The 24,359-nt window shown below is 42.7% G+C and overlaps 1 protein-coding gene across 9 annotated transcripts in view; it reads right to left on the reverse strand.

Moving 5' to 3' along the window:
- The window catches only part of COL16A1 (collagen type XVI alpha 1 chain), a 303,979-nt gene that overhangs the window by 33,984 nt on the left and 245,636 nt on the right, over positions 1–24,359 (reverse strand). For 3 of the 9 annotated variants that reach the window (XM_063954222.1, XM_063954230.1, XM_063954231.1), the window contains 11 exons: positions 23,751–23,798; positions 23,637–23,675; positions 20,605–20,658; positions 19,623–19,676; positions 19,346–19,384; positions 19,061–19,168; positions 12,572–12,598; positions 12,404–12,484; positions 12,049–12,093; positions 11,214–11,258; positions 9,388–9,441 (listed from right to left, as the gene is read on the reverse strand). In XM_063954222.1, coding sequence (XP_063810292.1) covers positions 9,388–9,441; positions 11,214–11,258; positions 12,049–12,093; positions 12,404–12,484; positions 12,572–12,598; positions 19,061–19,168; positions 19,346–19,384; positions 19,623–19,676; positions 20,605–20,658; positions 23,637–23,675; positions 23,751–23,798 — 594 coding nt within the window. The remainder of the gene's footprint in view (positions 1–9,387; positions 9,442–11,213; positions 11,259–12,048; positions 12,094–12,403; positions 12,485–12,571; positions 12,599–19,060; positions 19,169–19,345; positions 19,385–19,622; positions 19,677–20,604; positions 20,659–23,636; positions 23,676–23,750; positions 23,799–24,359) is intronic. The other 6 variants (XM_063954228.1, XM_063954223.1, XM_063954226.1 and 3 more) reach the window with 6 other exon arrangements.

Consider the following 24,359-nt stretch of genomic DNA (forward strand, 5'->3'; position numbering starts at 1 on the left):
TTATTGCTAACCATTCTTAATCAACTGTCACTGTTTCAGCATGCGTGAATACACTGTTTACAGTGTTTGACAATCTCCATTCACCATTAACTGTGCTCACTAGAAGCTCAGCTGTCCACTATGAAAGAAAAGGCTAAAGGTGTGTACACACGGTGACTATATAGTCAAAATCGCAAGGAAAGTTAGTGCAAATCGCACTGTGTTAGGCAGCTTGCGATACCGATGCGCACTACCGCGGGGGTCGGTATCGCAAGGAAAGATAGACTGTGCAGGCAAGTCAATCCTGGCTATATTGTGTACTATCTAATACAAAGTATAGTCAACATTGGCACTTAGTCAAAATCACACATAGCCAAAATCGAAGGTACAGATAAATAAGAATTTACTTACCGATAATTCTATTTCTCATAGTCCGTAGTGGATGCTGGGGACTCCGTAAGGACCATGGGGAATAGCGGCTCCGCAGGAGACTGGGCACATCTAAAGAAAGCTTTAGGACTAACCGGTGTGCACTGGCTCCTCCCCCTATGACCCTCCTCCAAGCCTCAGTTAGGATACTGTGCCCGGACGAGCGTACACAATAAGGAAGGATTTTGAATCCCGGGTAAGACTCATACCAGCCACACCAATCACACCGTATAACCTGTGATCTGAACCCAGTTAACAGTATGATAACAGAGGAGCCTCTGAAAGATGGCTCACAACAATAATAACCCGATTTTTGTAACAATAACTATGTATAAGTATTGCAGACAATCCGCACTTGGGATGGGCGCCCAGCATCCACTACGGACTATGAGAAATAGAATTATCGGTAAGTAAATTCTTATTTTCTCTAACGTCCTAAGTGGATGCTGGGGACTCCGTAAGGACCATGGGGATTATACCAAAGCTCCCAAACGGGCGGGAGAGTGCGGATGACTCTGCAGCACCAAATGAGAGAACTCCAGGTCCTCCTCAGCCAGGATATTAATTTTGTAGAATTTTACAAACGTATTTGCTCCTGACCAAGTAGCTGCTCGGCAAAGTTGTAAAGCCGAGACCCCTCGGGCAGCCGCCCAAGATGAGCCCACCTTCCTTGTGGAGTGGGCATTTACAGATTTTTGGTTGTGGCAGGCCTGCCACAGAATGTGCAAGCTGAATTGTACTACAAATCCAACGAGCAATAGTCTGCTTAGAAGCAGGAGCACCCAGCTTGTTGGGTGCACACAGGATAAACAGCGAGTCAGATTTCCTGACTCCAGCCGTCCTGGAAACATATATTTTCAGGGCACTGACAACGTCTAGCAACTTGGAGGCCTCCAAGTCCCTAGTAGCCGCAGGCACCACCAATAGGTTGATTCAGGTGAGACGCTGAAACCACCTTGGGGAGAAACTGAGGACGAGTCCTCAATTCCGCCCTGTCCGAATGGAAAATCAGATAAGAGCTTTTTCAGGATAAAGCCGCCAATTCTGACACGCGCCTGGCCCAGGCCAGGGCCAACAGCATGACCACTTTCCATGTGAGATATTTTAACTCCACAGATTTAAGTGGTTCAAACCAATGTGACTTTTGGAACCCAAAACTACATTGAGATCCCAAAGTGCCACTGGAGGCACAAAAGGAGGCTGTATATGCAGTACCCCTTTTACAAACATCTGAACTTCAGGGACTGAAGCTAGTTCTTTTTGGATGAAAATTGACAGGGCCGCAAATTTGAACCTTAATGGACCCCAATTTCAGGCCCATAGACACTCCTGTTTGCAGGAAATGTAGGAATCGACCCAGTTGAATTTCCTCCGTCGGGCCTTACTGGCCTCGCACCACGCAACATATTTTCGCCAATTGCGGAGATAATGTTTTTGCGGTTACATCCTTCCTGGCTTTGATCAGGATAGGGATGACTTCTTCCGGAAAGCCTTTTGTTCTTCAGGATCCGGCGTTCAACCGCCATGCCGTCAAACGCAGCCGCGGTAAGTCTTGGAACAGACAGGGTCCTTGCTGGAGCAGGTCCCTTCTTAGAGGTAGAGGCCACGGATCCTCCGTGAGCATCTCTTGAAGTTCCGGTTACCAAGTCCTTCTTGGCCAATCCGGAGCCACGAATATAGTGCTTTCTCCTCTCCATCTTATCAATCTCAGTACCTTGGGTATGAGAGGCAGAGGAGGGAACACATACACTGACTGGTACACCCACGGTGTTACCAGAGCGTCTACAACTATTGCCTGAGGGTCTCTTGACCTGGCGCAATACCTGTCGAGTTTTTTAATCATGTGGACGACTTCTGGGTGAAGTCCCCACTCTCCCGGGTGGAGGTCGTGCTGAGGAAGTCTGCTTCCCAGTTGTCCACTCCCGGAATGAATACTGTTGACAGTGCTATCACATGATTTTCCGCCCAGCGAAGAATCCCTGCAGCTTCTGCCATTGCCCTCCTGCTTCTTGTGCCACCCTGTCTGTTTACGTGGGTGACTGCCATGATGTTGTCCGACTGGATCAACACCGGCTGACCTTGAAGCAGAGGTCTTGCTAAGCTTAGAGCATTGTAATTGGCCCTTAGCTTCAGGATATTTATGTGAAGTGATGTATCCAGGCTTGACCCTAAGCCCTGGATATTCCTTCCCTGTGTGACTGCTCCCCAGCCTCGCAGGCTGGCATCCGTGGTCACCAGGACCCAGTCCTGAATGCCGAATCTGCGGCCCTCTAGAAGATGAGCACTCTGCAACCACCACATGATGGATACCCTTGTCCTTGGTGACAGGGTTATCCGCTGATGCATCTGAAAATGCGACCCGGACCATTTGTCCAGTAGGTTCCACTGGAAAGTTCTTGCGTGGAATCTAACGAATGGGATTGCTTCGTAGGAAGCCACCATTTTTACCCAGAACCCTTGTGCATTGATGCACTGAGACTTGGTTCGGTTTTAGGAGGTTCCTGACTAGCTCGGATAACTCCCTGGTTTTCTCTTCCGGGAGAAACACCCTTTTTTCTGGACTGTGTCCAGGAACATTCCTAGGAAACAGAAGACAAGTCGTCGGAACCAGCTGCGATTTTGGAATATTGAGAATCCAATCGTGCTGCCGCAACACTACCTGAGATAGTGCTACACCGACTTCCAACTGTTCCCTGGATCTTACCCTTATCAGGGAATCGTCCAAGTAAGGGATAACTAAAATTCCCTTCCTTCGAAGGGATATCATTTCGGCCATTACCTTGGTAAAGACCCGGGGTGCCGTGGACCATCCCTACGGCAGCGTCTGAACTGATAGTGACAGTTCTGTACCATAACCTGAGGTACCCTTGGTGAGAAGGGTAAACTTTGACATGAAGGTAAGCATCCTTGATGTCCCAAGACATCATGTAGTCCCCTTCTTCCAGGTTCGCAATCACTGCTCTGAGTGACTCATTCTTGAATTTGAACCTCTGTATGTAAGTGTTCAAAGATTTTAGATTTAGAATCGGTTTCACCGGGCCGTCTGGCTTCGGTACCACAATAGTGTGGAATAATACCCCGTTCCCTGTTGCAGGAGGGGTACCTTGATTATCACCTGCTGGGTGAATGGCTTCCAAAACTGCCTCCCTGTCAGAGGGAGACGTCGGTAAAGCCGACTTTTGGAAACGGCGAGGGGGAGACGTCTCGAATTTCAATATGTACCCTTGAGATATTACCTGAAGGATCCAGGGGTCTACTTGCGAGTCAGCCCACTGCGCACTGAAATTCATTGAGAACGGGCCCCCACCGTGCCTGAGTTTGTAAGTCCCTAGCGTCATACTGAGGGCTTTTGCAGAGGCGGGAAAGGATTTCTGTTCCTGGGAACTGGGTAATCTCTTCAGCCTTTTTCCTCTCCCTCTGTCACGAGCAGAAAAGTGGAACCTTTTGTCCGCTTGCCAACAAAGGACTGCGCCTGATAATACGGCGTCTTATTTTGAGAGGCGACCTGGGGTACAAACGTGGATTTCCCAGTTGTTGCCGTGGCCACCAGGTCTAAAAGACCGACCCCAAATGTCCCCTTTTAAAGGCAATACTTCCAAATGCCGTTTGGAATCCGCATCACCTGACCATTTTACTGGTAGAATTGGACAACGCACTTATACTTGATGCCAGTCGGCAAATATTCCGCTGTGCATCATGCATATATAGAAATGCATCTTTTAAATGCTCTATAGGCAATAATATACTATCCTTATCTAGGATATCAATATTTCCAGTCAGAGAATCCGACCATGCCAACCCAGCACTGCACCTCCAGGCTGAGGCGATTGCTGGTCGCAGTATAACACCAGTATGTGTGTGAATACATTTTTGGATACCCTCCTGCTTTCTATCAGCAGGATCCTTAAGGGCGGCCATCTCATGAGAAGGTAGAGCCCTTGTTCTTACAAGCGTGTGAGCGCCTTATCCCCCCTAGTTTTAAGAAATTATCAATTGTTATCGGGGGGAAACCCACGTATCATCACACACCTCATTTTATTTTTCAGATTCAGGAAAACTACAGGTAGTTTTTCCCTCACCGAACATAATACCCCTTTTTGGTGGTACTCGTATTATCAGAAATGTATAAAACATCTTCCATTGTCTCAATCATGTAACGTGTGGCCCTTCTGGAAATCACGGTTGTCTCTTCACCGTCGACACAGGAGTCAGTATCCGTGTCGGCGTCTGTATCTGCCATCTGAGGTAACTGGCGCTTTAGAGCCCCTGACGGCCTATGAGACGTCTGGACAGGCACAAGCTGAGTAGCCGGCTGTCTCATGTCAACCACTGTTTTTTTATACAGAGCTGACACTGTCACGTAATTTTCAACAGTACATCCACTCAGGTGTCGACCCCCTAGGTGGTGACATCACTGTTACAGACACTCTGCTCCGTCTCCACATTATTTTTCTCCTCATACATGTCGACACAAACGTACCGACACACAGCACACACACAGGGAATGCTCTGATAGAGGACAGGACCCCACTAGCCCTTTGGGGAGACAGAGGGAGAGTATGCCAGCACACACCAGAGCACTATATATATATATATACAGGGATAACCTTATATAAGTGTTTTTTCCCTTATAGCTGCTGTATGTTTTAATACTGCGCCTAATTAGTGCCCCCTCTCTTTTTTTAACCCTTTCTGTAGTGCAGGGAAGAGCCAGGGAGCTTCCCTCCAACTGAGCTGTGAGGGAAAATGGCGCCAGTGTGCTGAGGAGATAGGCTCCGCCCCCTTTTCGGCGGCCTTATCACCCATTTTTCTGTATATTCTGGCAGGGGTTAAATGCATCCATATAGCCCAGGAGCTATATGTGATGCATTTTTTGCCATGTAAGGTATTTTTATCGTGTTTTATTGCGTCTCAGGGCGCCCCCCCCAGCGCCCTGCACCCTCAGTGACCGGAGTATGAAGTGTGCTGAGAGCAATGGCGCACAGCTGCAGTGCTGTGCGCTACCTTATTGAAGACAGGAACGTCTTCTGCCGCCGATTTTTCCGGACCTCTTCGCTCTTCTGGCTCTGTAAGGGGGCCGGCGGCGCGGCTCCGGGACCCATCCAGGCTGAACCTGTGATCGTCCCTCTGGAGCTAATGTCCAGTAGCCAAGAAGCCCAATCCACTCTGCACGCAGGTGAGTTCGCTTCTTCTCCCCTTAGTCCCTCGATGCAGTGAGCCTGTTGCCAGCAGGTCTCACTGAAAATAACAAACCTAAACTAAAACTTTCACTAAGAAGCTCAGGAGAGCCCCTAGTGTGCACCCTTCTCCTCGGGCACAGAAATCTAACTGAGGCTTGGAGGAGGGTCATAGGGGGAGGAGCCAGTGCACACCAGTTAGTCCTAAAGCTTTCTTTAGATGTGCCCAGTCTCCTGCGGAGCCGCTATTCCCCATGGTCCTTACGGAGTCCCCAGCATCCACTTAGGACGTTAGAGAAAATCAATATCAGTGCTTCTGGGCTCTGGGAGAGTTCAAAGGAAATCGCATAGTCAAAATCGGAGATAGTCAATATCTCACCCTGTGTATGCACCTTTAGCACTTAGAGCTCTATTTACTAAATACTGTGAAAATAGTTTGAAATGTACCTCTTGTTTTTCGTGGAATACTTCAAAACTATTTTCGCGCTATTTAATTAAAAGTTGACAACAGGACAAACCTTGTGCTAAAGAGCTGTCCCAGGAAAGTTTCTAGAGATCAGCTTTGCTTCTCTAAAGATAAGTTGATATCCATGTGCCATTTGCCACACTGCCAAGCACTGTTCCTACCTGCACTCTACTGCCTACACCCACTCTGTTAAATAGCATGTAAGGGAGACAGGTGAGAAAGGACACTGCTGCTCTCTCCCCTTCCCAGTCCAGCAAACGCTGCTGCAGACTGACAAGGGAGGCTGCTCTGCTGCAGATGAGAAGGGCTACTGCTGCTTCCTGCATGTTGCAGACAGCATGTGAGTTGTAGTGTAACGGGGGCTAATCGGCCTCGGTCCCTCATCTCCTGATTGCTACCCGCCACCTATACAGTATAATCTATGCCCCCTTATGCAGTGTGGTGTAACCCTGTGTGTGTATGCTGAATCAATGCAGGGTGACCCAGTGTGTGTGTGTGTGTGTGTGCTGGAGCAGTGTGGTGTAGCCCTGTGTGTGTACAGGAGCACTGCGGTGTAACTCGGTGTGTGTACTGGAGCACTGCGGTGTAACTCGGTGTGTGTACTGGAGCAGTGCGGTATAACCCGGTGTGTGTGTTCTGCAGCAGTATTATGTGTGTGTGTGTGTGTGTGTGTGTGTGTGTGTGTGTGTGTGTGTATGTATATAAACACACACATACACAGTATGTTTGTGGTGCGTGGCCCCGGCATGTTATTAAGCAGCTACCAGCCCCCCCAGCCGAAGCGCTATGTGACCGGATCAGGCACTGAGCATCCATAAATAACATAACTAATCACTCCCCATTGAAACCTGGAGGAGAGGTGTCAAGTAGGGAAAAGACACATCTCTGAAGAGAAGACTCAATGGGGCCAATTCAATTGTTCCCTGTGGCTGTCTATAGCAATCGGCATCTATCAGATCTATTCAATTGTTTCTTCTATCAGATGCCCATTACCAGATAGCCTGACAGCTTTGAGTTTAGCTGCTTTACACATCGCTTGAATGGGCGTCCTACTGTAAATCCGGGTTTGGCGCTTTGGGTACCCAAACTAAGGACATAACATGTTTTCTCGCACCTCCGAAGGCTGCGAGAAAAAAATTAACTGCAGCGGCTGATCTGTGTTTATCAGAGAAACAACTGAATAGCTCCAATAGACGCCCATTCCTTCAGAGTCGGCCCTAAGGAAATTGTCAACTTTGCTGCAATTTTCTCTTCTATAAATAGGGAGAAGAGAAAAAAATATATTTTCTCCAGCTGAAATGCTGGAGAAAAGAGATTTTTATGTTTACTAAATAGAGCCCTGGTCCCTTAGTATTATATATAGAGTTTGTTTTTTAAAATTGTTATGACATATTGTTATGCATATAACATGGCTGCATTTGTTGGTAATTATTTCTGAGCATGTGCAGTGTGTATTCTCCCTACCTATTCATTGTGCCTCCCTTCCCTTTCATTGTGGTTCACTGTGCTTTTCTACCATGTTCTCAAAGCCTTAACAGACTGCATAGAAAGGAGTGGAGGAGTTGAGAGAAAACAGTGTCAAAAGGACAGGCTGAGGGAGAAGAGAGGAGGGTGATGTAAAAGAACAAATGGGGGATGTGGAGGAGAGGGGACTAAGGAGAACGTGGGTGTGGAGTACTGGAGAATGGAGATTTTGTGATGGGTTGTCATAAAAGCAGGTGTTAAATACATGACAAAGAGGAAAGGGTAAGGGAAGGGAGCGGGAAAAAGAAATGAGCTGAGGATTGCAAAAATGTTACAAGGGTTTGATGACTTGGGTGGGTATTATGGATTTAATGCAGATTCGCTTGGTGATAAAAAGTACAGTGTAGTGAGAAAACAGGATACTTTGCACTGAATTCAGTGAATGATCTCAACTTTGGTATGTTACAGTAGCACTTTTTGCACGTGGCAGTCCTCCAGTGCCATTGTTAAGTTTTGCAGAAAATGATTGCAGTGTTGGGGCAGAACAGGGTTGTAATTAGATAGAGAGTGGTAAAGAGTGGCATTGTAGGTGTTGCTGTGTTCACATGGTTTTGGATGCATGCAGTGTGCTAAGACAAAGGAAAAGGTAGTTTTAGTCACAAAACTGGAATGCTGAGGTAGAGAGGCTGGATATGGAGCAAAGGTGAGAGAGTATGAGGATCAGGGCATTCCATTGTGGCATCTACTAGGATTGATAAGAAGAGTTTAGGGACAACAATGTCAGAAAATTATTATTTCCTGAGAAATCTACGAGGTGTGAGAAGAAAGTAAGAAACCTGCTCTACTACCTGTGTCAAGAAGTATCAGTAAGTGATACCCCTTGAGAGCAGGGGATGCAGTGTCAGAGGGGAAAGTCAAGTTTTAGTAAAGACAAGGTGGCTGAGTGAATTAGGGGCATTTGTATGAATTATGGGGTTTTAGAGCCAATAATTGTAATTTCTTATTACCATTACAGTATTCACAGAATTAACATTTGCAGGAATGTATCAAAAACACATGCAAGGACAGGGTCTCTGAAAGGAGCCCATCCATCCGTGCAATAGCGGTCACTTCACTTCTGTGTTACTGTGCATGTGCGGCCATTGCTGTGTAAGATTTTAGAGGAGCCATCTCCATGGGCTACATGGGCTAATGCCATCTTCAGATGGCATCAGCTGGCAAAGGCAATCTCCGCAATGCAGATTCACAGTCCCTATAGAAACTATGAGGGCTGAAGCTGCTTTCAGAAATGGAGGGACAGCGGCAGATATCGGATATATCTGATGTGTAACTTCTTCATGCATTCGGGAAATACTCCTTCAACATTCGAGTGTTTTCAGGTGATATTCTACTAAATATTACAATAAATATAAAAATCTAAATCTAAAAATGTGAATAAAATTTCTTTAGGCTTCATAGAGACCTAACTTGATGAGAATAAATATAATTCTTTTCTACTATAATCTGAATTAATGATGCCAGTATGGTATTACTTTGCAAATAAAAATAAAAAGCACATAAAACTAAATACTGTATCTCAACACTTGCCACGCTTGCAAAATGCAAACAATAAAAGTGTTATATTACTTTAATTAGGTTCAGAGTTTTGAAGCAACTAATTTGCATAAACATAATCATCAGTGATCGGTGTGAAAGTAAGTTCCAACCAGCACATATCATTCAGTACTGTAGCGGCAGATTAGGATTTACATTATTACATGTATTAGAGCTCATACAGCTGTTTCCAAATGTTTATAATGTACGTTTTTGCCCCCCAAACACGATTCTATCCTTTCGCTATTTTGGAATTCTACAGCTTTACTAACATCTTACCGTTTCTCCCTTATCTCCGCTAGGTCCAGGTAGTCCTCTTTCTCCTTGCATGCCCTTGAAACAGGTAAAACACAGTTAGATTTCTCAATTACTCTATACAGGCAGTACATTCCAGATAACGCCACTCCTCTGGGGTCCCACACTGGACAGAAGCAATACTCACCCATTTAAATGATTAGAAGAGAAAAGCCCCTATACTCTCAGACACTTATATTATATATATATATATATATATATATATATATATATATATGAAACCACTGACTTTAATAAGTGGCACATTGATATCTTCTTTTAACCCAGGAGAAAACATATTTTCAAAACATTTTGAAGACTGCACCTTCTGGTGAAAGACATTTTCCCATTGATCCAGCCGTACTGTATAGTATAGTGCCTTCTTCTTTTGAATGCAAAATTTAAATATTAGTATCTAATCTAATATCAGTCATAGAGGTGAGATATGAGACATTTTAGCCAAAAGAACATCAGCGTTACATAAGTGAGTTAACAACAAAAACGTAGTTGTGTAGTGTGCATAGCATAAGTTATAGAGGAAGAGGGATGGAGGGATATGTATCAGGCTGCAGTTAATTGTTGTAGCATGCATATATATAAATGCTAAAGAATAGCTTTGATCACATCTGTCAATACACACAAATCTATGCATCAGTCTGGGCTATCAATTATAATAAATTTGTGAAAGTTATTTTATACACTGTTCAAGTATATCCTTTGTCACTTGTTACCATTCCACACAATTTACCAGTACTGAGCATGTACTAATTTCACCAGCTCACAAAGCCTAGGACAGATCTATCAGACTTGAATTAGATCTGGCACAGGTTTTGAGAGATAATAGACAGCAGCCAATCACATAAAAACTTTGCTTGATACAGACCCCTGCGATGCAGTATAGTACACCAAAGTGGGCAGTGTAGGTAAGTCCCGCTCACCATAAACATATGCAAAACACAGCTAGGACAGGCTGGAGAATACGTATAAGAGTGACTAGGACAATGAGACAGTGGGCTCACAGGAACACGTAACACGTCAGGACAGAATTGTGCTCACAGGTTAGGAGAGTGGTGTAACACAGGACAGGGTGGTGTACACATGGGGTAAGAGGTTCCTGTGCATGGATTACATATATTGTATAGTCTTTCTGGACAAACCTAAATATAAGTCTGGTCATAACTAGAACTAGAGAATAAGGGGAAATGCATTCCTACTGTACTGTAATGTTCTTAAAAAATACGACACAGCTCTCGCCTTTACCACTATAGGTATGGCTCACACGTGTAATCATATTTACTACTGGTAATCTATTACTCATCATGTAATCCAGAGACATAAGGCATCTGAATTAGGAGGATAACTGTAAAATATGGATGCAACTGTGACAATTTTTCTAGCAACAGATACAGTATATGCCTATACCATACACAACTGTATCAACATGAGTTCTTATATCACTGATCTAGCCTACTATGGCTTATCTATTCTTCTATTGTACCTGTCCATGCATAATGTATCTATCTGTGTGGATATATTTTCAAATCCTGGGCAAACTGTTTTATAATCTGAATGTGCAGAGTAGGCGGTAGCTTGAGGAGGCTTTCAGAACACAGAAGGAGGGAATCTACATACACAAGGGGTGAAGACTGTCTCACAAGTAATAAGACTTTGGGCAAACAAGGGGTGACATTTGAAATCACATCAGGTGTGGCACAAAAGGCAAGTTTATTGGAACAGCGTTGGTGAAGTTATGTGGCACATTGGGATGAGGGTAAGCGAGCTAGCAGTTGGGAGGAGGGTTACTTTCTTACAGGTAATCCGGGGGAGCCAGGGGAGCCTGGAAAACCTGGGGGCCCCTAAGGGAAAAAATAGGGGTATCATAATCCAAAAGCGACTGTTGGTGGAAGGAGGACAAGAGCACCCTGTATCCAAAAGAGTGAAATGACCTGATCCTCTGGAGAGAGGAGCAGCAACATTATTATTAATATTGTTAGAATTGTTACATTGTGTTATACATAATAGGTTCTTAGAATCACCATGAAAATGTTATTGTCCTATACTCAAAAAGCTGCATAAATTGAGGTTCTCATGTCTGACATTCAGAAGCAGGAACCTCGATAACTTACTCTGTAATGGGTGGCTTATATTTTTGCAACTAAATAGGCATGTTCTACTGTATAACCACATCCCAGACTTCTTGATGCAGGAGTTATTTACCTCAGTCCAGACTGCAACATGCTGACAGTCAGGAAGTTAGAAAGTAATAGAGAAAATTGTAGCTACTTGGAAAAGCAGGACATGTGGTTTTATTATTTGTACTGAGGAGGTTATTGTACAAATATTAACTATAGATGTGGTTCCCCTTTAAGTTTATGTGATATTATTACTTGGATAATACTACTGATCTATGATTAACATTTAGTGGGTATTCATTTGCTGGTGATATCTGTAAAGTACCGCCAGGACTGTCGGAATGATGGCACTTTGCAACCCCCAACAATGCCAATTGTGCCTCACATCCAATAGAGGTGTGCAGAAATTTGGCGATGTTGGGGCACCGTGTTTTATTGCATTGTGTACACATCGCTGAAACCTGAATGCGTGTCTTACAGTTGTATACATTCTGAATGATCATGGAATACTTACAGCTGGTCCTGGAGATCCAGGAAATCCACGGGCACCAGGAGGTCCCTGAAATGAGACAAAGAAGGAATGAAACTAAAAGTCTCAATTAAAGGTAGGCGCAAATACAATAAAAAAAAATGTATATTTTTTTTTTACAAAAATCAGTGTGAAAATAAAACTGGCCAGTATGTATTTGCTATGTGCAAATGCTGGAAGTATTTTCTCTGTATCTACAAGAAAAGGGCATTTGCACCTACTGAATGGTTTATTCAGCTGCACATTTATACATTTTCACTGTTTGTCCTTAATGCCAAATGAGATCACAAAAGGTTAATAATCAATCATAAATTCCGATAGCAGGATGCAGTGTCCTTACCTCTTCACCCTTTAGCCCAGGTAATCCTGGGATTCCCGGGTGTCCTGGTCCACCTGCACAGCCAGAATCAGGTTCATCTCCCTAAAAGGTGATAATGGGATGAACATTTGGCAGGACAACTCCATGTGTACAGGAAGACCAAAGCAGAAGTGACAGCACAATACTCACCACTTCTTCAGTCTTTTCCATACCACACTACAAAAGAAGCAATATAGATTATAGGTGTAGCCTTTTCATAGTAGGGAGAGACACATAAAACACATTGTGTAATGGGATTCTCACAATTCATTTCCACTCATTGCTAGCCATTACATAAAATATCCCAAGATGATAACAAGTTAATATAAACATATAAACATATGCCTAGACAGAAATCTAACACACCATGATAGAACACCTTATTAGTTTGCTTGTTTGCTTTGATATACAATTATACATTACATTATTGGACAGTATCACACACAGAACTTCACAAAGAAAGTGGACAGAATATAAAGTCAGTAAGCAGAATGCGTATTAATAATCACTGATACTCAATCTCACTATTAAGATAAACAACATATTTATTGGGTTGACAACATTAAGGTAAAAGTCAATGGAGATCATTTATAAAGTACAAAACAGCTCAGTCACAAAGCAAAAGTGTCCTTAGCAGTGACGGCTGCTGCCCCTTGCCTCACCCAGGAATAAGCAGCCGCGACACGGTGGGTATCACTGGGATGTCATTACGAAAGACTATAGGGACTTAAGGCAAGAAACTTAAGGCAAGGACATCTAAGGTAATATTTTCCTAAATATTACCCGTGCTACGCGCTAGTCCAGGGAGGCAGAGGGAGATTAGGGAGGTAAATGTGTGCCTTAGGGATTGGTGCAGGAAAGAGGGGTTCGTGTTCCTGGAACACTGGGCGGACTTCTCAGTCAGGCGCCATTTTTTTTGTCGTGATGGATTGCACCTGAATGAGGAGGGGGCAGCGGTGCTGGGGGGAAGGATGGTTAGAAGGTTGGAGGAGATTTTAAACTAGGAGCCTGGGGGGAGGGTTTAGCTAGAAACTACAGGTCGTGCAGTGAGAATAGTGGGGATGGCAGTAGTAAACGAAAGGGGGGAGAAGTTGGGGGGGAGGATGAGAGCAGCCGGTTAGGGTATTAACAAGGGTACTAAAAGAGGTTTTACCAAATCACTAACTAATAACGATTACGGGTCATCGTTGCTACATAATGTAAATAATGTCCTTAACGCAAGGGGAAATACTTATCTTAGGCCCTCATTCCGAGTAGTTCGCTCGTTGCCGGTTTTCTCTATATTGCGATTAGTCGCTTACTGCGCATGCGCAATGTTCGCAGAGCGCATGCGCTTAGTTATTTTACTCAACAGTTAGGTATTTTACTCACGGCATTACGAGAATTGTTCTTCGTTCTGGTGATCGGAGTGTGATTGACAGGAAGTGGGTGTTTCTGGGCGGAAACTGGCCGTTTTATGGGTGTGTGTGAAAAAACGCTGCCGTTTCTGGGAAAAACGCGGGAGTGGCTGGAGAAACGGGAGAGTGCCTGGGCGAACGCTGGGTGTGTTTGTGACGTCAAACCAGGAACAAAACTGACTGAACTGATCGCAGTGGCAGAGTAAGTGTCAAGCTACTCAGAAACTGCTAAGAAATTTCTATTCGCAATTTTGAGAATCTTTCGTTCGCAATTCTGCTAAGCTAAGATTCACTCCCAGTAGGCGGCGGCTTAGCATGTGCAATGCTGCTAAAAGCAGCTAGCGAGCAAACAACTCGGAATGAGGGCCTTAGTTGTATGTATGTGAACGCTAGAAGCCTTACTGGTAAAAAGGGTGAACTAGAAATACTTGCAGCAAGCGAACAGTATGATATTATAGGCATTACTGAAACTTGGTGGGACGAATCTCATGATTGGATAGTCAATCTAGAGGGCTATACGCTGTTTAGGAGAGACAGACTAAATAAAAGGGGTGGAGGGGTGTGTCTTTACGTGAAACCATTTTTAAAACCTGATATACGGGAAGATATGCAGGAGGGGACTGTAGACACTGTCAAGTCGTTATGGGTAGAAATTGCATGCGGCGAAAAGGGAATAAAAAAGTTAGTTATGGGTGTATGCTACAGGCCTGGTATTAATGTATCTGATGAGGAATTGTTACTGAAGCAAATTGAAAGAGCAGCAGGAGTAGGTGATGTAGTAGTGATGGGAGATTTTAAATATCCCGAGATAAACTGGAAAAACGATTCATGTGACACTGCTCGGGGTAATATGTTTATAAACACACTTAATGATAACTACTTAGTTAAACTAATTGAGGAACTTACCAGTACAATGCAATCTTAGACCTAGTATTAACAAACAATGGGGAATTGGTATCAGATATTAAAGTAGGGGAGCCCATAGGTAACAGCGACCACAATATGGTCACATTAAATATAAGTTTTCAAAAACAGCCCTATACTGGCTCAACTAGGACTCTAAACTTTAGCAAAGCCAACTTTGAAAGGATGAGGGAATCTTTAAGGGATATTGAATGGGAAGGTTTGTTTCTAGGAAAAAATACTACGTAGAAATGGGATGTATTAAAATCACTGCTAGCTAAAAATACTCTCAAATTTATTCCTATGAGCAGCAAAAAAAGGATTAAAAATCATAAACCGATGTGGCTTAATATAAAGATAAAGGAACTTATGGGCAAGAAAAGGCGAGCATTTAAAAAATACAAATCTGATGGGAATGCGGAATCATTTCAGCACTATAAGGACTGTAACAAAATATGCAAAAAAGAAATAAGAGCGGCTAAAGTAGAAACTGAAAAACTAGTAGCAAAGGAATGTAAAGCGAATCCCCAAAAATTCTTTAAATACATTAATAGCAAGAGATTAAAGAAGGAGAGTATAGGCCCTTTAAAAGACAAGCTAGGAGTCTTAATCAAAAATGATAACAACATAGCAGACACACTAAATTAGTTTTTTTCAAAAGTATTTACTAGGGAAGACCCAATTCAGGGACTAACACACAATCTCAATAATGAGAATATCCCACTGATAGGTACTTATTTAAGTGAGGAGGTAGTCTGTGACTGATTAAAACATTTAAAGATTAATAAGTCACCGGGGCCCGATGGAATTCACCCAAGGGTTCTAATGGAGCTTCACTCTGAACTTGCAAAACCCCTATTTATGATCTTTAAGGATTCATTCATATCAGGTATGGTTCCCAAAGACTTCCATATAGCGGAAGTAGTGCCTATATTTAAAAAGGGAAGTAAAACTGAACCGGGTAATTATAGACCAGTTAGTCTTCCATCAATAGTGGGGAAAGTACTGGAAGGTATTCTAAGGGATAGTATTCAGAAGTTCCTTAAAGCCAATAAGGTCATTAAAAGGAATCAATATGGATTTGTGAAGGACAGATCCTGTCAAACCAACTTAAGTGCAAACCTCGATCAGGGTAAAGAGGTAGATGTAATCTTTTTAGACTTTGCCAAAGCTTTCGACACAGTACCACACATGCGACTTATCTACAAGCTACAAGAAATAGGGCTAGGAAGCGCAATATGCACTTGGGTCAAAAATTGGTTAGATAATAGGGAGCAGCACGTTGTGGTTAATGGATCTCTTTCAAATTGGACTGAAGTGTTAACTGGTGTGCCACAAGGCTCGGTATTAGGATCGCTATTGTTCAACATTTTCATTAATGACCTAACAGAAGGTCTAGAGAGCATGGTGTCAATTTTTGCAGATGATACCAAATTGTGTAAGGCTATAAATGCAGGGGAGGATGCTGAGTCTCTTCAGAATGACTTAGTTAAATTAGAAGCATGGGCAGCCAAATGGCGAATGCGTTTCAACACAGACAAGTGTAGCACTGTGGTAGCAGGAACAAAAATAACACCTACATACTGAATGGGGTAAAATTAGGGGATACTGTACTGGAAAAGGACTTAGGTGTTCTCATTGATAGCAAGCTAGGCAGCAGTACCCAAAGTAGGACTGCAGCAAAGAAAGCTAATAAGATATTAGCATGCATAAAACGGGGAATTGATGCAAGGGACGAGGATGTTATACTCCCGTTATATAAATCACTGGTGAGGCCACACCTTGAATACTGTGTACAATTCTGGGCACCCTACTACAAAAAGGATATCCTGGAGCTAGAAAAGGTTCAGAGGCGAGCAACCAAACTAATTTAGGGCATGGAGACGCTGGAATACAAGGAAAGGCTTGAAAGACTAGGCATGTTTTCATTGGAAAAGGAGACTAAGAGGGGACATGATCAACATCTACAAATATATAAGGGGACAATACACCAAGCTTGCGCGGGACCTTCTTTTTGGTTAGATCAACACAGAGGACTCGTGGACACTCGTTCAGGTTAGAGGAGAGGAGATTTCGCACAATACGGCGTAAAGGTTTTTTCACGGTAAGGACAGTACGTATATAGAATTCCCTGCCTGAGGGAGTTGTAATGTCGGACTCCGTTAACACATTTAAGAATGGGTTAGATAAATTCCTAATGGATAAGGATATTCAGGGTTATGGTGCGTAGTCACGCACTATAGTTACTCTAAAAAAGGGATATAAAGCAACGGCAGACTTCAGCATCAGTCAAAAAAATATATATTTTATTTTTATTTTTTTATATAAAATAATCCTGCATAGGAGACCACAAATAGGTTGAACTCGATGGACAATTGTCTTTTTTCAACCTTAGATACTATGTAACTATGTAACTGGCCTGCCGCCGCTGCATGGGAGACATCACTCAGCTTGTCTATTATTTTCTATAAGCCTGCCTCCGACTCCTGTGAGCCAATGGGATGATAGACAAGATAGACAAATGAAATGATAGACAAGGAGAGTAATGTCTCCCATGCAGCAGCAGCAGCAGCAGCAGCAGCAGCAGCAGATCAGTGATACACAAAGCAAAGGCTGCTGATCCTTGTGTAAGGCATCCAGCACATACATTACATACAACACCACATGTATGTTTATATGTGCTGACTGGCTCCCCCCTGCAAGAGCTGCATCCCAGCGACAGCAGCCGTCACTGGTCCTTAGCAGTGCTGGTGTGCCTAGATTTCCAGCAATGGCCATGGTTTGTGGAGTAAAATGGTGGCACTTGGAGAAGAGCAGAAATTTGAATGTGCTGATAAGAGTTGGGTGGAGCAGTTCCCTTTATTAAATGTGAATAAACACACTGATAAGCCTAGTTTCTTGGAGCAATGCAAAAATAAAGATTACCATAATAAGATAATGTGTGGACTGGGTGCATCTTGCTTTCTAGAAGATGAGATCACAGGAGCACATTTTGCACTTTCTTAAGGCCCATACACACTAGCCGATTTTGAGCTCAATGTAACTCACTTTTGGCGTTTTGAGCTACTTTGAGTTCAAACTTGGCCAGTGTGTATAGCCAGGCGATGAACGGTGATGTGCGCTCCCGTATCATCGCTGGTCACCGACGTCTGTTGGGCTGTTTGTACAGCAGAGTGAAGTACTTTCCAAAGTCTCCTACTGTGGAAAGTGGTTCACCCCCACCGTGAACATCACTGGGCACATGGAAAATAGCTCAGTGTGTATGCACTGAGCTATTTTCCTGCCAGCGATATTCACATCATCGCTGTGCATACATGCTGGGCAAAAACGCCCGGTGTGTATGCACCTTTACACTTCAGCAGAAGAGCGCATTCTGCATTGCTCAATGTACAACACACACACACACACACACACACACACACACACACACACACACACACACACACACACACACACACACACATGCCACATGCATAAATGGCTTGCTATCCTTCCACCTATAATTACTTTAAGCCATAACTAAGGCTAAACTAAGCAGACAGTTAGGAAAAAAATCTGACAATTTTTATTTAATAAAAGGGATTGAGCAAAAGGGGTAGAAGATGGACTTTCATATGATGTTCGCACTTTTTGCTCAGTGTGCCACCAGTTTTTTTGCCAGTTTGAGCGCCCAGGGACGCCTCCTAAGAGTGGAGAGTAGGTCAGCAAAAGTAGGGTGATTTGCAGTGCATGGCCAGTGTGCTTCTTAAATGAGTTCCACTGTATCACATCATGTTGTCACACAGCCAGATAACCTTGTCACATAGATACATCACACTTTCATAGAGTCTCACCAAACATGGTGGCTGCTGTCATAGAAACATAGAAACATACACTTGGCCCATCTAGTCTGCCCATTTTTTTTATCCTTTAGGTAATCGCAACCCTCTTTGAACCTTAATTCCTTGTAAGGATATTCACATGCCTATCCCAAGCATGTTTAAACTGCTGTCCAAGTGCAATTCTTAAAACAACCATATCAATGTACACTGGTACTAATAGAACTAAATATGATTTTTTTTTCCTGATTTGTCAAAGTAGAAAGATATTTGAATGTATAAAACTTTGATCAATACAAGTGAATAATTGTCTAAGTAAATAATAATTTACAGTATATGTCGGATCAGTGATAAGTTTGTTCAAGTACCAGCCTTACGTATAACAGAACCGTTTAACATAAACAGGGGTTAAGCAGACGTAAAACAACATCCATATTCCTCACAATAACAAACAACAGCCTCCACAGTCTCCACAATAGCACTCATTCCCAGTTGTATTCCCTTGTACAGCATCTCCATACCGTCTCACAGTCCTCTGCTCCGGGATTCCCAGGCTGGCCTTGCTCTCCCTTCTCTCCTTTCATGGCGGTTGGAGTGTTCTGCCCATTGGAACAGTCCCCACAAATACTCTGTATGAAGCAGGGGGATATCAGATAAACTATATCACCCCCCACAAAGTAGCTGGTTCATTGTTCCAAGGATTTCCCACTAGACACACAAACTTCAAAACAAAAATGCCACTAAAATATATTAAACCTTTGTTGTAGTCCCACAATCCTTTTTGCATTTCCCTATGACATCCTCACCTTCAGGATATCAATGGTTCTCTCTGCAGCCAGGGGTTCCTGTGAAAGAAAAGGTGATTGTTAGAGATTTGTAGGGGAGATGAAGGACAGATGGGACACACATAACTGCACAATGACCCTGCAAAGCAAAGTGACAAGATGAGGACACCAGAAAAGGGGAGGGAAGGTGTGAACATGTCACAGCTACCCTACTTTCTCTGTGTGACAGGGGTTAGGGGTACATGTAGAGAGCGTGGCAATAACACACAGCAAAAGCACACCAGCGCTCTTTACCTACCAGTTCTCCTGGCACTCCAGGTCGTCCTGGCATACCATTGTGTCCGGGCAAACCCTACGGTCAAGGAAGAAATCTGGGGCTAAAGCATATGCGATGGGTCTCCATCATCTGCACTGTGTGTCTCCTGCACCAACATAATGACCTTCTAATTCCAACAACACTGTGCTAGCAAGACACACAATGCAGAAATGAAGGCGGAGAGTACCACTGTTGCCCCTTTTCATGGCTGACTGCCAATGCACTTGCTCTTACGTGTTCTTTTCTTTGTATCTGTGTCTGTGTCTAAGGTTGGATATTAATACTAAGAACTCAATTTGGAATAATGTAGGGTGGGCAAAGACTCATAATAAGAATTTCAGTTTGATATTGTAAATACTGTAATATTGTAAATAAATGTTCCTATCCAACTACCCATCTCCTGAAAGTCAACCCTTTTACTCTTATTCACAGTGCATCTACATTATTATCAATACTAACAAACTGTTGCCCTTAGTTACTTTTAGTGTATTACATATGTGCTAAAGCAGCACCAAGGTCTGCAACTTCCCATCTGGTTTTGTACATAACATTTTAAACTTTAGATTCAGATCTCTTATAGAAATGAAATAATTAAGGATAGCCCAAATGTACTCTATAGTTTAGGGTACTACTACCTTTATTAGGGAATACAACATTTCTCTAAGTTATGTTATTACATGAAAACCAACAAGTTCAGCTTTAATTACCCTTACATTATTATATCTATTATATTCCTCTATTGTATAGATGCATGGAGACTTACCTGTAATATGATATGTAAAGTTATGCATCATGAGAATACCTCCTGTAATTTATCTGTTCGATTCCCCTCTATGTTCAATGTGTATGTCAGGCTTTCTGGAGAAATTATGCTAGCAATCATTTTAGCATGCATGGACATTCCCACTATTGAGTTAGAAGAGGGCACTTTATCTATCCTAATTAAATTAAGAGTACGTCTCACCTGATGACCGGGAAGTCCAGGAGGTCCGGGAGGCCCAGGTGGTCCAGGAGGTCCCTGATATAACAAAATAAAAAAAAACAATGAAGGGTTAGAAGGAAGTGTGGAACTGTAAAGATCTGTAGATGATTAGTATACAAAAATAATACAACATGTGTACATATAAACGAGAGAAAAAAAGAGGACCAAGTCAAGGATTCCTTAATAGTGTTTCGGAATATAACTGTGTCTCCATACTGGTCTGGATATGTCACCGGGATTTATAGAGGAAAGTAGCTAAGAGTTGCCTTGGCACAATTCTAGTGTTATATATGCAATATTTTATTCACAACTATATACAGTATATATATATATATATATATATATATATATACTATGCTATAATTATATTAATGCTAATTAATAAGAATTGAGTTCAGCAGGAGACAGGCAACTACAATGCCAATGACAGTACCCATTGAACTTTATCCAAACTAGTTAATAAAAGCTAAGCCTTAACAAGACATTTCAGTGATCATAGCTCATCACTGACTCAGGTCATTGCAAATTACTGCATACTGTACTATGGCTTTACTGTTTACTTGAATGTTTTTGTATTTATTCTTTTTCTGATCTATGTGCCATCTAAATTTTTATTTTAAAAAGTCCCCCTCCCCAGTGCAGACCATTGTTCAGCAGCCATCTGAGGCTCCGTGGGGATGGCTGCAATGTCCATCAGCAGGCTAACAAATGGGGGGCCTGATTCTGAGTTGGACAGCTGCCTGTCTGCGATTTAATGCAAATGCTGCTACTGATGCCTTCCCTTGTGTACATCCGTGTGGCCGAATGTGTAAAACTGAGATACCCACTTTCAGCGCAGCCTCTGTACACGCTGTACTTCCGTTTGGTGTGTCCTTAGACTCCACCATTGGTCACATTATCGAAACTTGCACTAGCCTTATGACAGGCACAGATTTTCCATCCAAGTATTGCCTCCTATGTAAGAGGTTGAGCCACATTCATTAACATGTCTGTGACACTCCCATAACATGGCCACTGAACAGACCATTTTTGCATGCACTACTACAGGTAGTTACCTCCCAGTTAAAGCCCAGGAACGCCCATCCCTTTACCACAACATTTCTGATAAAGTGCATCTTGATCGCAACAGCACCTTTGTGCATACACTTTGTGTAACGCATGCATCATAGCAGGGTTTAGGAATTTTGGTGTAACTAAGCTGAAAGGGTCATTTGCATGTAGGCAGAGTTCAGAGAGAGTGGAATTGTGGCTATACAGAATTATATGGGAGCATAAATTTCCCTGAATTCAGACTGTTTTTTTTTGCACCAAGGACAGGGCTAATGCAAGTGTTCATTGATGGTGATGACAGGCATGAACCAATTGGACAGTACGATATAGGTTCAGCACCGATATTGTACCACTGAATTGATTTCTATATATAATTAGAAATAAATAAGATACCAACATGTGAAGAAATATACACAGTCAATTTCAATTTTGGTGGGTAATAGCTTTGTTGGTGGTGCCTATCCCAAACTAAACCAGGCATAAAACCAAGGCTATGGATAGGGATGGTCTGGTAGAGATACTTACAATTCTATTTACAAATCCATGCTGCACTGCAGGTGGGGCAGATGTAACGTGTAGGGAAATTTAGATTAGGGTAGGGTGTGTTGAAACTGAAATCTAAATTGCAGTGTAAAAATAAAGCTGTGTAACATTTGTGGGCTACATGCAAAAGCAGCCAGTATTTACCGTGCACAGAAAAAATATACATGTATTTGCTCCCCATGCATGGCAGCTTGGTTTGTTCCAAACACAGTTAATGCTTTTTTGGGGTGTGATATAGATTTACAGGAATTAGAAAGTCATTAGGTCGATCCCATATGTTCGGTTGACAGGGTCACAAGATGACCAGGGTCAGTAGGTAGACAGTAGAAAAGGTCGATAGAGTCAAAAGGTCGACATTGAAATGGTCATTGGTCAACACAGAAAAAGTCGACACACATTTTGTGTGTGTTCATTTCTGTGTTTCATGATATGTGACCCTAATTATAGCAAACATGGATGCTCGCCACGCTTCAGGTAAGGTATCTCCACTGCACTCGTTTCAGGTTACTATTCCCAATTTTCGTACATGTGGAAGGTAAATCTAGCATAAGTTGAAAAATATGTGAAACCCCCAAAAAACTTGTGTCGACCATTGTGATGACGACATTTTGAACCAGTTGATCTTAAGCAGTCTACCTTTTACCTGTCAACCTTTTGTGGATGCACTTTTTTTTGTTTTACTTGCAAACATAAATCAGGCCCTTAGTTCTCTACGTGGAATTCTGGAGCAAATACAGACAAATTGCATCAAACACTTGGGGCTAAATGTAATAGACCCCGAGTTGCTGGAGGTGCGGCACTTTCTGCAAGTCTGCCCGTTTTTTTAAAGCAGCAATCACTTGCAAGGCAAAATTAGACTGATTTTGCCTTGTAAATGATTACTGCTTTAAGAAAACGCAGAGTCTCGCACCTCTAGCAACTCAGAGGCTATTACATTTAGCCCTTTGTCTTCATCTTCATTTCCTGAAGCTTTCACGTATTCATGAATGGCACTAATAGCTTGTTATATAAAGCAGTTTGTATCCACAATCCATCTTGGCTGACACTTTCTTACTTTTTGTCTCTCATACCATAAAGAATAAATGGTTGACGTATGTAACTATTTCATCATTAGTGCCCCGTGTGAGCAGTCAGTAAACAGATGACGTAATTTATATGGTACTGAGTACTTTTAACTCTTTATGTATGTATGAGTACATAATATTGTAAGTGTATAAGTAGTTAATTGCTCTTTGGCAATCCTACTATACAAATCATTTATAATAACACAGTGCACTGTCCCACTCCAGCATGTAGGTCTCATTTTCCTTCCTAATGTGATGATGGAATGAGAAAAGGATCATTCCATCATCAAAAGTAAGATAAGTTAAGAGAAACACATTTTAGAGCAGAAGTTCAGAAAAGCGCAGCCCAAAACCGACCTGAATTCCATATCGAAAGAACTCATTCATTGAAGGTTCCTGATGAACAAAGATAGGTTCCGTTATGCAGAAAGTAATTAATATCACGCATTATTAGTAGCAAGAGATACCTACCTCTACCATCCATGGTCCAGGAGGACAGGAACAGACACCACCTTCTCCCTAAAATGAGAAAAACAGCCCACCATGAAAATATACAATTTGGTTCAGACTAAGGGCTTAATTCAGACCTGATCACTCCTCTGCAAATTTGCACAGGTCTGCAATCAGATAATCGCCGCCCACAGAGAGTGAAAACCCACCCTGTGCAAGTGTGCGAATGCATATGCAAGCCGTGCAAAAATTTTGCCAGATAGCGGACAGCTGCAAATCCGTTTGCAACTCACTCACTATCGAATGATTTTTTCAGTCTGTGCATGGCCCAGGACTTACTCCTACAGTGCAATAGATTCAGGCTGTTCGGGCCCGAAGCTGATGTCACACAACCTGTAATTAACATAGTGGAAGGAATCCAATTGCGCCCAAGGTTTAGTGAGGTAAAAACCTTGCGTTCCTCGTGCCCAATTTTGGATTACCATGGGCATGCGTGCTCCCGATACCCGCAGTATCCAATTTATAAAAAATTGTTGCAGGGTTTACGGCGCTGAAGACCCTGTAGCACGTGAAAAAAAAAAATTAGATACTCACCTGTCCTGTGCTCTCCTGGCCTTCTAGTGGTCTCCC

The sequence above is a fragment of the Pseudophryne corroboree genome, chromosome 2, assembly GCF_028390025.1.
Source record: "Pseudophryne corroboree isolate aPseCor3 chromosome 2, aPseCor3.hap2, whole genome shotgun sequence".
In the NCBI taxonomy this organism is placed as follows: domain Eukaryota; kingdom Metazoa; phylum Chordata; class Amphibia; order Anura; family Myobatrachidae; genus Pseudophryne; species Pseudophryne corroboree.